At 42.5% G+C, this 13,782-nt stretch overlaps 1 protein-coding gene across 3 annotated transcripts in view; it reads right to left on the minus strand.

Annotated features, from left to right (window-relative positions):
• Positions 1-13,782, minus strand: part of trip11 (thyroid hormone receptor interactor 11) — a 143,559-nt gene that overhangs the window by 48,998 nt on the left and 80,779 nt on the right. For all 3 annotated transcript variants that reach the window (XM_068038692.1, XM_068038691.1, XM_068038693.1), the window contains exon 15: positions 8,636-8,739. In XM_068038692.1, coding sequence (XP_067894793.1) covers positions 8,636-8,739 — 104 coding nt within the window. The remainder of the gene's footprint in view (positions 1-8,635; positions 8,740-13,782) is intronic.

Here is a 13,782-nt window from a genome sequence, read left to right on the forward strand (position 1 = left end):
TTACATTTTCCTCAGAGAAGACAAAGTAATCATTTAGCTTCTCTTCTATTTCTCTATTCTCCATTACAAATTCTCTTGATTCTGTCTATAATGGACACACATTTGTCCTAGCCAAACATTTCCTTTTTACGTACCTATAGAAGCTTTTACAGTCCATTTTTATATTTTTTGCTAGCTTACATTGATATCTATTCTCCCTTTCTTTATCAGTTTCTTCATCCTCCTTTGCTGTATTCTAAAATCCTCCCAATCCTCAGGTTTACTTCTATTTCTGGCAACTTTATAGGCCTTTTCTTTTAATCTTACACATCCTTAACTTCCTTTGTTATCCATGGTTGACTGCCTTTACTTTTGGGGTTTTGATGCCTTGAAGGAATGTATAGTTGACATAAACGGTGTAATATTTCTTTAAAGACTATCCATTATCTATGTACTGTCATACCTTTTAATGTATTTTCCCAATCCAGCTCAGCTAGTGTGCCCCCATACCTTTGTAATTTCCTCTGTTCGAATTTAACACCCTGGCTTCAGATTGAACTACCTCACTTTCAAACATAATGTAATATTCTACCATATTATGGTCACTCATCCCTGAAGGTTCTTTTACAACAAGATTATTAATTAGCCCTTTCTCATTACGTAATACTAGATCTAAAATAGCCTGTTCTCTAGTCTGTTCCTCAATATACTGCTCAAGAAAACCATCCCTAACACACTCCAGAAACTCGTCCTCCACAGCATTAGTGCTCATTAGGTTTACCCAGTCTATATGCAGATCTATGTCACCCATGATTACTGTATTACTCATGCTACATGCTTCTCTAATTTCCTGATTAATGCCATGCCCACACTACCACTACTGTTTGGTAGCCTATAAACAACTCCCATCAATGTTTGTTGCCCCTTGCTGTTTCTTAGCTCCACCTAAACAGATTCCACATTTTGTTCTTCCGATCTGAGATCCTCCTAATGTACTGATCCCATCCCTCATCAGCGCAACACCACCTCCCTTTCCTTTTTGCCTGTCCTTCCTAAATGTCGAATATCCTTGAATATTCAGTTCCCAGTCTTGGTCACCCTGTAGCCACATTTCTGTTATGGCAATTAGATCATACCCATTTACCTCTATTTGGGCCTTTAAGTCATCTACCTTGTTGCAAATGCTGCGTGCATTCAGGTAGAGTGCCCTTAACCTTGTCTTCTTGACATTCTGCATTCTAAGCCTAGTTGATGCTTGCCTTTGTTTCACCTGCCTTCTAATGTCACCTACTTTTCTACCTCCTGTTACCAGCTTTACTTCCTTCCAATTTGAGCTACCCCTCAGGTTCCCATCCCCCTGACAAGTCAGTTTAAACCTTCCCCAACAGCACTAGCAAATCTCCCTGTGAGGATGTTAGTTCCGGCCCTATTAAGGTGTAGCCCGTCCATCTTGTACAGGTCCCAACTGCCCCAGAACAGGTCCAATGCCTCAAAAATCTGATGCCCTCCCTCCTCCACCAGTTCTCCAGCCACATGTTCAATCGATCAATCCTCCTATTCCTATGCTCATGTGGCATTGGGAGTAATCCTGAGATTACTGCTTTGGAGGTCTTGCTTTTTAATTTCCTTCCTGACTCCCCAAAATCTGCTTTCAGGACCTCATCCCTCTTCCTACCTATGTCATTGGTACCAAATTGGACCACGACCTCTGGCTGTTCGCCATCCCCCAGAAGAATGTCCTGCAGCCACTCCGTGGCATCCTTGACCCTGGCATCAGGGAGGCAACACACTATCCTGGAGTCACGTTTACTGCTGCAGAAATGCCTGTCTGATCCCCTGACTATCGGATTCCCTATCACTATTGCTCTTCCACTCTTCTTCCTTTCCTCCTGTGCAGCTGAGCCACCCATGGTGCCATGGACTTTGCTCTGGCTGCACTCCCACGAGGAACCATCGCTCTCACCAGTACCCAAAATGGAAAACCAATCAGCAAGCAAGACAGACTCAGGGGACTCCTGCACTGCCTGCTTCTTAGAATGCCTGGCGGTCACCCATTCCTTCTCTGCCTGCATGCTCCTAACTTGCGGAGTGGGCACCTCCCTAAACGTGCTATCTACATAGTTCTCTGCCTTACAGTTGCGCAACAGTGACTCCAGCTGCCGCTTGAGTTCCGAAACCCAGGGCTCAAACATCTGCAGCTGGTGACACTTCCTACAGATGTGTTCATCTCAGATACGTGGTGTGTCCATGACTTCCCACATACCGCAGGACGTACATTGCACTTGGCCAAGCTGAAGGGAAAAGAATGGAAAAGGTGGTGGGGCGGGGGGGGGGAGAACGAAGGAAGGAAGGAAGGAAGGAAGGAAGGAAGGGAGCCCCTCCCTCACGAACCAAACTCCCACTTTACACTCTGTGCATTCAAATTTATTTTTTTCTTAATTTTTAGTTCCCCTCACTTACCAAACTCCATTCTTCACACTCTGCACTCCAGCAGCACTCCATGCAGAGAAGCAGCACTGAGAGTCCCCTGAATTTATACTCTGAAAACAATGCTGTGTTACCTCTGCTACAGTGCAGAAACCAGTTTATGCTAGCTACCTAATTAACTAGCTACAGCTACTCTGAGTGTTTTTATATCTGTTTAAAACTGCAAGAAACCTAACTTACCTCTTAACTGAAACAGGAATTTCATTGCCAGATGTAAACAAAACAAAAACTAGTCGAGAGAGTAGCCCTTCAAATACACTCACTTACCAAACTCCCGTCTTCACACTCTGTGGTACCTTATCAAAAACCCATATAAATAACATCCACCGTATTCCCTTCATTAACCTTCGCTGCTACTTTATCAAAAAACTCAATTAGATTAGTCAAGCATATTACCTGCCTTTTACAAATCTATGCTGACTATCCTTAATTAACTCGAACCTCTCCAAGTGTCCGTTGATATTTTCCCTGATTATAGTTTCTAAAACCTTACCAAACATTGCTATTAAACAAACTGGCCTGTAGTTGCTAGGATTGTGCTTACACCCTTCCTTGAATAAGCATCACATTTGGCACTCTCCAATCCTCTGACACCTCGCCGGTATCCAGGGAATATTGGATGATTATGGCAAGCCCTTCTGCTATCTCCATTCCCTCTTCCTTTAGCAACCTGGGATGCAAGCCTTGTCCACCCTAAGCATAGCTCACCTTTTTAGTACCTCCCCCTCTCAATTTTTATCCTATCCATTGCCTCTACTCTCTTTGCTTCGATTGATATTTTGTCAGCCTCCATTTCCTTAGTGAACACTGATAAAGTACTCATTAAGTATATTAGCCTTGCACTGTGTCTCTCAGCATATATTACCCTCTCAGTTCTTAATAGGCCCCACTTCATCTCTTACTACCCACTTACAATTTACATGCCAGCAGATGATCTTTGGGTTCCCTTTTATCATAGAAAGTTTACAGCAGAGAGAGGCCACTCAGCCAATCGTGTATGAGCCAGCCGAAAAATGAGCCACCCAGTTTAATCCCACCTTCCAGCATTTGGGCTGTAATCCTGCAGGTTGACTGCCATTCTATTCTCTCTTTGCCAGTCTTATATGCCTCTTCACCTCCCCCCCCCAACTTGATGTACATAGCCTGATTCACACTTGACAGAGAGGTGGGAGGCAAAGGGCGGGCGGGAGAAAGTGAGAGCTGGAAGAGTTTGGCAAAGACACAGAGAAAAATGAAAAGACTATCACAACTGATCCTGTCCAGCTACAACCGAAATCATTGATACGTAGCCACTAAAAGTAAAACTGGTTCATAAGTCCAGTTTCTGGGCTGAAAATGGGCATAGAGATGTCCAATTCAGAGCAGCATCCACCCTCCCATGCCCAACACACGTTCAATGCCATATTAATTTTGGAGATATAGAGACTTTCCTGACAGTGGCCTAAGACAGGCATTAGATCCATTGAATATGCTAATAAGGGGCCGAACATATGTTTTTGAACATAAATGGAAAATGGTTTGGGGATTATCCAGTCCATGTGTGGTTTAAGTAATGTTGTTAACTATGCTGGAGACTGCTACTAAAAAGACAACTTTATTTAAAACTTACCTTAATGTGGAGCTTGGAGGAGCCAGAGTGACCAATGAGCTGCCATTGGGGTAGTAACTGTGACCCACAGCTTGCTGGTATTGTACTAATAAGGCCATTGGAGTGTTTGTCATAGTCCAGTGGATAGCCTCATTAAGTAGAAAATAACTATTTTCACATTCAAATATTTAAAGTAAAAAAAGACACTGAAATTTGGGGTGGTCAAACCAGGCAAAGGAATATACAATTAGTGGGAGAATACTGAGAGGCGTAGAGGAAGTGAGGGACCTTGGAGTGAATGTCCACAGATCCCTGAAGGTAGCAGGACAGGTCAATAAGGTGGTTAAGGCGGCATATGGAATCCTTTCCTTTATGAGACAAGGTATAGAATATAAGAGCAGGGAGGTTATGCTGGAACTGTATAAATCATTGGTTAGGTCACAACTTGAGTACCATGTGCAGTTCTAGTCACCTCATTACAGGAAGTATGTAATTGAACGAGGGAGTGTACAGAGGAAATTTACAAGGACGTTGCCAGGACTTGAAAATGCAGCTATGAGGAAAGATTGGATAGGCTGGGGTTGTTCTCCTTGGAACAGAGATGGCTAAGGGGAGATTTCATTGAAATGTGCCATATTGTGAGCAGCCTGGATAGAGTGTATGTGAAGGACCTATTTACCTTAGCAGAGAGGGCAGTGACTAGGGGGCATAGATTTAAAGTGATTGGTAAAAAGGTTAGTGGGGAGATGAGGAAAATGTTTTTCACCCAGAGGTGGTGGGGGTCTGGAACTCACAGCCTGAAAGGGAAATAGAGGCAGAAATCCTCAACTCATTTAAAAGGTGTCTGGATATGCATCTCAAGTGCCGTAACCTGCAGGGCTATGGACCAAATGCTGGAAGGTGGGATTAGGCTGGGTGGCTCGCTTTTCAGCCGGCGCAGACACAATGGGCCAAGTGGCCTCTTTCTGCGCCGTAAACTTTCTATGATTGATTCTAAAATGGCTGAAAACAACAATTACGCAGGCTCACTTCTGTTCTTTTTGGCTGCATCATTTTCTAATGACATTCGTATTCTAAGTTATGCAAGATACTACTTAGTTGATCTAAATTCCACTTTATGCCTCCAAATAATTGACATGAAGCACGCTGCTTTTCCTTGTTGCTGTCAACTTGATTGAAACAATCCAGGCTCAGTACAGCGGAGGCTTTTAGCAGATGTCTGCCGGTCAAGACTTCTCACCACATTTAAATTGATGGATTCAACCCAGAGATCTAAAACTAATTGAAAACATTTCTGTACGCAATATTCGAGGCTTCTAGTGCAGACACTTTTGAGAAGGTGCATCAGTGCAGCAGTCAGAAAGTATGCAACTAGGTTGAGAGAAAAACTGCAATCAGCAGTTGAAATCTACTAAGCAGATAGATTTCTGAGGTCTAGACTCAGCTGCCCCTGGAAACTCAAGCGACCTTACAACACAGCAAACTCTACTGCAGATTATTTATAATTAAACTGATGCTTTTTCTCAAAAATCCAGTTATAAAAACAATTCCTCTTAAAAACAGGCCTCTCCACTACAATCCTCGCATACAGAAACCAATCGCCCACATTCTTGGGGTTACCACCCCAGCTTCAAGTGTTGGGGGTTATCATTTCGCATACAACAAACAATCTCCAGACCCAAAATTCCATATGACACTTCAGAAGCTCATGTACTCTTTAGCAGGTAGAGAATCAAGACATGCAGCAACACATCAGTAATTCACAGTGCTAAGTATGGCCTATGCCCAGTCCTGAGGGTTCCTCCTTGGCGAATTTGTACAAAATTTCTGTTCCCATGCTGCCTTTTGAAAGCAAACCACATAAACAAGATTCTTGCAGCTTGACTGCAACAACCAATTTCTGCAGTAAGTGCAAGAATCATTGTTTGAAGATTTTATTTTCTATCCCTCGCCATTCGCCACAAAATGTGTAGATTGTTGAATAAAACAACCAAAAAAAATGAAAGACAGAAAAAATAGACCAGTGCTAATATCAACGTGTGTTGGGAACTGTTAGTCTCGCTATTAGTTTGGGTCCTTTTTGTAATTCCATTGCATGGTCTAATTTTTTTATCAAGCAGCAAGACCGAGACAACATTCAGGCTTGGGCTGATGTGTGGGGCAAATGTCACTTGCTACCTAAGTACCATGCAGTGACCATCCCCAACAAGAGAGAACCTAACCATTTCCCATTGATGTTCAACAGCATTGCCATCGCTAAGACCCCACATTGGCATTCTGGGAGTTACCACTGAGCTGAAACTTAACTGGACCCAGCCTTATACTGTGGCTACAAGAGCAGATCAGAGGCTGGGAATTGTCAGGCAAGCCCCCCCACCTGCCAAGACTGAGGCACACATTATTTCACCACATGAACATTAAAACTTAAAATTGTGGCTGGGAAAAGAGGGTCTATTACAAGGAATTGCCAAGCCCCTAACTGGAAAGACATTTACATGCTAGCAGACAGTGTTGGAACAAGGGACCCAGTCCTCGCTTCCCCAATACACAGAAGACGTGGTCAGAGCAGCTTAGTCACATAACTAGCTGGCTGTTGGTTTTTTGAATTTGAACTGGCCACAGGATTTTGAATTCAGAAGACTGTTAGCTCCTGGACTGAAAAGACCTCTCTCCTGTCTGCTCTCAACTCACTCTCATCAGCTACGGAAACCATTGAAGACACATACCCCCGAGAGAGAAAAGTCTCCTACAGTGAACAAGGTTTAAGAAGAATACTGGGCCCCAACGAAAAGCAAGACTACTTCCAAAAGGACTAGTGAGCACAGTAAACAAGAAACTCTTCTGATATTGCCTCAAACCTCTCCATTTTATTTTTCTTCTGTTCTTTTCTGTCCCTATTTGCACGTGCTTATTGCATATGCATGCGAACGTGGAGCGCAGCGTGTATTGCAGATGTTAAGCGAATGAGAGTTTAAGTTTTAATAAATGTCACTTTTCTTCTTTAAATCTGAGAAAACCTGGTTGCGCTCATTTCTTTGCCTTATAATTGGAAAGTGGTGAACAAGGATTCATCGAGGGGGGAGCTCAAAACAGAGTTGGTTTAAAATCAAACCCTGTTGCAATAATACCAGGTGACGACAGTAAAAGACCCTTAGACACATTTCTCACCTGGTCATAACAGAATTGTGCAAGTAACTCACTTGCTGATTTTCCAAAGCCTGTCCACCAGGCCACAAGTCAGGAGTGTGATGCAATACTCTTCACTTGCCTGGATGAGTGCAGCGCAACACTCAAGAAGCTCAACAGCATTCAAGACAAAGCAACCCACTTAATTTGCACCCCATCCACCACCTTCAACATTCACTCCCTCCGCCAGTGGCACATCTGAGTACCATCTACAAGATGCATTGCAGCAACTCGCCAAGGATCCTTCAACAACACCTTCCAAACCCGCAACCTCTACCAACTAGAAGGATAAGGGCAGCAGATGCATGGGAACACCACCTGCAAGTTCCCCTCCAAGTCACTCACCATCCTGGAACTATATGGCCGTTAATTCTCTGCTGCTGGGTCAAAATCCTGGAAATCCCTCCTCTAATAGCATTGTTGGTGTACCTACACCATATGGACTGCAGCAGTTCAAGGCAGTGGCTCACCGCCACCTTCTCAAGGGAACTTAGAGATGGGCAATAAATGTTAATCTTGCCAGCCATGTCCACATCCCAAAATCCAATTTTAAAAAATGCATGGAGCATAAACACCAGTATGGGCCAGCTGAGCCAAATGGCCTATTTCTGTGCTGTACATTTTCTGTCACTTTATGATACAATTTTACTCCCAACTTTGCTTGCCTATTATGAATATAAGCCTAGTTTCTACAGAAATAATGGAGAGTTACCCGCAAATCAATGCAGTTTATTATTTCTGAAGGGTCACTGACCTGAAATGTTAACTCTGCTTCTCCCTCCACAGATGCTGCCAGACCTGAGTATTTCCAGCATTTCTTGTTTTTATTTCAGATTTTCAGCATCTGCAGTATTTTGCTTTTATTGCAGTTTATTATTGGCTCGGCCACCCAAAAAATCCAACAGAAAAGCTGAAATCATGTTGGAATGATAAACTCTGTTTCCACAGGCAAGTGTAATTAGCACATTAAGATTAATGACAGCTGGTTGGAGCTACTCTTGGCAGTACGGAACGCAATGTACTCTCAGCAAATTTCAGCGATTCAAACACTTACATTCAAAAATAAAATCAATGACACTGAAGTGGAGGCCATGGGTAGAGAAGATGCTTTGCAGTGGTGTACAGTATCCAATCAACTGGTTCAGATAACATTGTATATGTTCATGAACTGAACCCAGGGTTAAATAATTAGTCAAACTCCTAATTATTAAATGCAAAGAAAAATAACCTTGCCCACGATGCATTGCTATAATATAGAACGCTACAGGATGTCACTGATGTACAACCTCAGAATAGCAAATTTTCTTTTTATGGTAAATTAAAGATCCACTATCCACTGCATAAAATATTCTTACACTTACACCTGCTTAAAGAAAAGGAAATGTTTCTCCTTACCTCTAATTCTGTGACTGTTCTCTCAAGACTTAATGCTTTCTTCTTCCACTCTGCAATGTCTTTTTGATACTTCTCCAATTCAGTTGCATACATTGCTTTCTCCTCTATACATGCATAAATTAGCACAAAAATACAGATGCTGATTAAAGTAAATAAAGTGAGCATTGTCTGCCTACGTAAGTAATCTGGAATTTATTAGCTTCATCTAGGCTGTTTTTAAAATTAATTCACGTGACATGGGTGTCACTGGCAAGGCCAGCATTTATTTCCCATTCAAACTAGCCTCGAGAAGGTGGCAGTGAGCCACCTTCTTGAAACGCTGCAGTCCACGTGGATTACAGCATTTCCCATCAGCTTTTTATTACAACTGAGTAACTTCTTAGGGCATTTAAGAAAACAGTTAAAAGTCTACCACATTTCTTACGGTCTGGAGTCACATACAGGACAAACTGGGTAAGAATGGTATGTTTCCTCCTAAAAAAGGACATAAGTGAACCAGTTTTATGACAATCCAGTCGTTTCATGCTCACCGCTACTGATACTGGCTTTTTATTCCAATTTATTTAATTAACTGAATTTAAATTCCCCAACTCCCATGGTGGGATTTGAACTCATGCCTCCAGATTAGTAGCAACCAGAAACATGAACACTCTGCTACTGCATCCTAATAGATATCTAGTATGTACTATTAAAACAAAATTAAAGATTCACAGCGAGCTGTCATGGCAGGCGGCAAGAAAAGTCACTACAGAAAACCCTTAATTAATGGAGTTATTTTACAGTAACCTTTGGAGGCAAAAACACCATTTAATATAGACACAGCATTTCATCAACAGTGCAAAGAAACAAGGATTTTAGATATCAGTGGTTGAAGTTTTATGCATGAGATGGGCTCGGATGGAGCATTAAAAAGATGAGTTTCCACCTTTGATCTATTGAGCGTTTAGTTAAATATTAACTTAAAAAATGCAAGTTATCATTGTATATAAGCATTTACAATAACAGTGTATATTAATGGTCAACGAAAAGTTCCTTTTTGCATTATTTTAATGACTAGTGATAAAATAGACAGTTATAGATATAAAGGATTTAGTAATCAGTAACACAAGATTTAGCAGACAAATAAAAAATAATTGCACAGTGAATCACATACGGAGAAGATTTCCAATGACTTTATGTAAATTGACAAGCTAAATGAGCTGTAAAACTACAACAAATAATACAGCATGAAGTGCGTAGCACATCGTTACTACTTGCTAAACTGTCGGCATTAGACATCATGTGATCTTGGAAGATGAGAATGCATGTACTAATATCGTACTGAGCCAAGGCATACAGAGTATCATGAGCAAAGGTTCAACCCTTAATTTGCATTGAGCTAACTGATCACAATCAGGGAAGTAGTGGAGGTGCTACATTTGACCTCAATATCACGTAGGTTAGCGACTGAGGGTAAAGTAAAAGGTAAAAAAGCTAGCTGAGGTTCCTGTTTGCAGTGTTCCACACTCGAAAATGCACAGAACCATAAAAGTTTACAGTACAGATGGCGGTCATTCGGCCTATCGGGTCGGTACCAGCTCTTTGTTAGAGTAATCTAAAACTAATTCTACTCTCCTGCCCTCTCCCCTTAGCCCTGTTTTTCCTCCACTTTGTATATTTATCCAAATTTCTCTTGCAAGATACTGAAGTCTCTGCCTCAGCCACCCTGTGTTGCAAAGTAATACATAGCCCTTAAACCCTCCTTAGAAAGAAATTTCTCCTACCATTTCTTCTCACATACATTGCAAATTTTAAATTGATAACCCTTCGGCATTGACTGCCCAACCTGGTGAGTCTATGCTGTCTGATCTCTATGGGTTTAGTTCCCTTTTTAATAATGGAGCTCCCATAAATAGCAGAGTCCTCTAACTGTGTCCTAAGCAATGTTTTGTACAAATCTGGCAGTATTCTTTGCTCCCATTTCTAAAACTCAATGTTATTAGACTTTTTAATGGCTTGAGTAATCTATACTTGCATTTTTAAGATTTTATGCCCCAAGTCTTGCTGTTCATCTGCTCCAATCAACATCTTTCCCTCTCAAAATGTATTATCTCACACTTAGCCATCTTAAATTGCAACTGATTCCTGCCGGTCCATTCTACTAACCTATGTCTTTCTGAAGTCTTTTACACTCCACTACACGGTTTGCCAAACCCACATTTGTGGCATCAGCAAATTTTGAGATTGAAACTTGCGCACTGGGAGCACAATCATCGATAGAATAGAGAACAAAAGTGGATCCAACATCAATCCCTGGGATACACCACTTCCAACTCTTTTTGAATGCAAACAACACCCATCGTCCCTCATTGTTTCCTGTCCATATATCAACTTTATATCCTTGCGATCTTATTTCATTTTACACCATGTGAATAAATTAATTCTCTGGTAAGGACCGAATTAGATTCAGATATGATAATCCCTGTGGTCATACATATACTGACACTCACACATTGAGAAATTTGTCCTGAATTAAGATCTGGTGAGCAACCAGAACCCATGAACTAGCACTGCACCATAGGTTAGTGCCTTTGAGAGAAAACGGGGCAAAATTGGACGGAAAAGTTAAATTATTGGCAGGGGGCAGTGGGTGGAGTTCAGTTCCATCTGACCATACAAAGTTTTGTTAAGACAAGAGATTGCCTTTGCCTTTTCACCTTATATTTTACAAGAAATACGTTACAATGATCTCGCTAATATGAGGAACTGCATGGCTACCTCATTGAAATATTAGGGTACCCATTAATCTTTACTGGTTTGCAGCCATTACTATGAGCATAGGGACAATTTATGAATAACTCATTTCCTTACATGCTGAGTTCATTCCACTAGGTTTTAAACAATTACCTTTTGCGTGTGCTCATCAAGGCGAGTGATTTTAATGCTGAGAAATTACACCAATTCTATGACCAGAAAATCTCCTTTCACAATGCGCAATGATATATTTTAATCAAGTTCAGGACAGCACACTTCATACACCAGTGAGAACTTTTTATTTGCCTCTATGGAACAGACTGCCAATCAATACTAGACTGCGTACAATTTTATGCTTTGGGCCAATCACCGCAAAGAACTGAATCGAGACAACTCACCCATTTCACTTGCAGTTGTCAGAAGGACAACTTTACTTGCATTAATTTGCTCTGGATTCAAACTCATCTCCCAAAGTGGAGAGGAAAATGTGTTAACGCACTAGACCGAGCGGGCCGGGGAGAGGAGCGGGCAGGAGTGGAGCAGGGAAATAAAGTCGAAAAGTGACATCAGAGTGACGTCTCAATCAACAGAGAAAGCAGGGAAAGAGACAGCCATCGGGGTGATTACACAGGTAAGCTTTTAATGTAGTTTAATTTAAATCAAACGTTGCATCAAATATCACAGACTAGCAGGTAGATGATTGGTTTGAGAAGAAGCTACTTGTCTGGTGAGTATCTGGTAAGTGATTCAGGTCCATTCTCATCCTTACATTTAAAATAGTGGTAAGCTTAGTATATAAACAGAAAGGAAAATAAAATAAATAACTGTATAAAATAATTAAGTGTTAATTTAACCACATTAAGGATGGAAGGCCAGATGATGTGTCACGACTGCAGCATGTGGGAGCTCCTGGATGCCAGTGTGATCCAGGGCAAACACTTCTGCAGTAAATGACTGCGGCTTGAAGAGCTGCAGTTCAGAGTCATTGAACTGGAGTCAGAGTTGCAGACACTCGGACACATCAGGGAGGGAGAAATTACCTGAATGCTTTGTACCAGGAGGCGGTCACACCCCTTCCGATTTGGTCAGTGGTCAGGGACAGGAGAGTGTGGCTGCAGCTGAGGTAGGTAAGGGGACCCAGAGGACAGGAGTGCAGAAGCCTTAGCCTTTGAGATTGTCCAACAGGTTTGAAGTTCTGGAACCACTTAGCAGGTCTGGCAGCATCTGTGGAAAGAGAAGATGCTGCCAAACCTGCTGAGTGGTTCCAGCATTTCTTGCTTTTATTTCAGATTTCCAGCATCTGCAGTATTTTGCTTTTATTATAGGTTTGAGGTTCTTACAGCTTGATTGGATGAGAATGGGGGCTGCAGGGTGGATGAGCAACCTGACCACGGTACAGGAAGCCATTCAAGTGTAGGGAGAAAAAAAGGAATGTAGTTTAGTAGGGGACAGTATAGTTAGGGGGATTAACACTGTTCTCTGCAGCAAAGAGTGATAGTCCAGAAGGCTGTATTGCCTGCCCGGTGCCAGGGTTCGGGACATCTGCTCAGGGCTGGAGAGGAACTAACAGTGGGAGGTGAAGGATCCAGTCGCTGTGGTCCATGTAGGTACCAACAATGTAGGCAGGTCAAGGAAAAAGGTTGTGCAGAGTCAGTATGAGGAACTAGGTGCCAAATTAGCCAGATTAGCGAAATTAATGCGTGGCTCCAAGACTGGTGTGGTCGAAGTGGGCTCCCGTTCGTAGGGCACTGGCACCAGTACTGGGGAAAGTGGTACTGTACCGTTGGGACTGTCTACACCAGAACCGTGCTGGGGCCGGTGTTCTAGTGAGCTGCATAACTAGGGAAGTAGAGAGGGTTTTAAACTGAATAGTGGGGGAAAGGGATCAAATTTTGGAAGATATTAGTTTAGAGATACAGCACTGAAACAGGCCCTTCGGCCCACCGAGTCTGTGCCGACCATCAACCACCCATTTATACTTCTTTTTTCTTCTTTTGGGCCTCCTTATCTCGAGAGACAATGGATACGCGCCTGGAGGTGGTCAGTGGTTTGTGAAGCAGCGCCTGGAGTGGCTATAAAGGCCAATTCTGGAGTAACAGGCTCTTCCACAGGTGCTGCACAGAAATTTGTTTGTTGGGGCTGTTGCACAGTTGGCTCTCCCCTTGCGCCTCTGTCTTTTTTCCTGCCAACTACTAAGTCTCTTCGACTCGCCACAATTTAGCCCTGTCTTTATGGCTGCCCGCCAGCTCTGGCGAATGCTGGCAACTGACTCCCACGACTTGTGATCAATGTCACACGATTTCATGTCGCGTTTGCAGACGTCTTTATAACGGAGACATGGACGGCCGGTGGGTCTGATACCAGTGGCGAGCTCGCTGTACAATGTGTCTTTGGGGATCCTGCCATCTTCCATG

The sequence above is a fragment of the Heterodontus francisci genome, chromosome 9, assembly GCF_036365525.1.
Source record: "Heterodontus francisci isolate sHetFra1 chromosome 9, sHetFra1.hap1, whole genome shotgun sequence".
NCBI lineage: Eukaryota > Metazoa > Chordata > Chondrichthyes > Heterodontiformes > Heterodontidae > Heterodontus > Heterodontus francisci.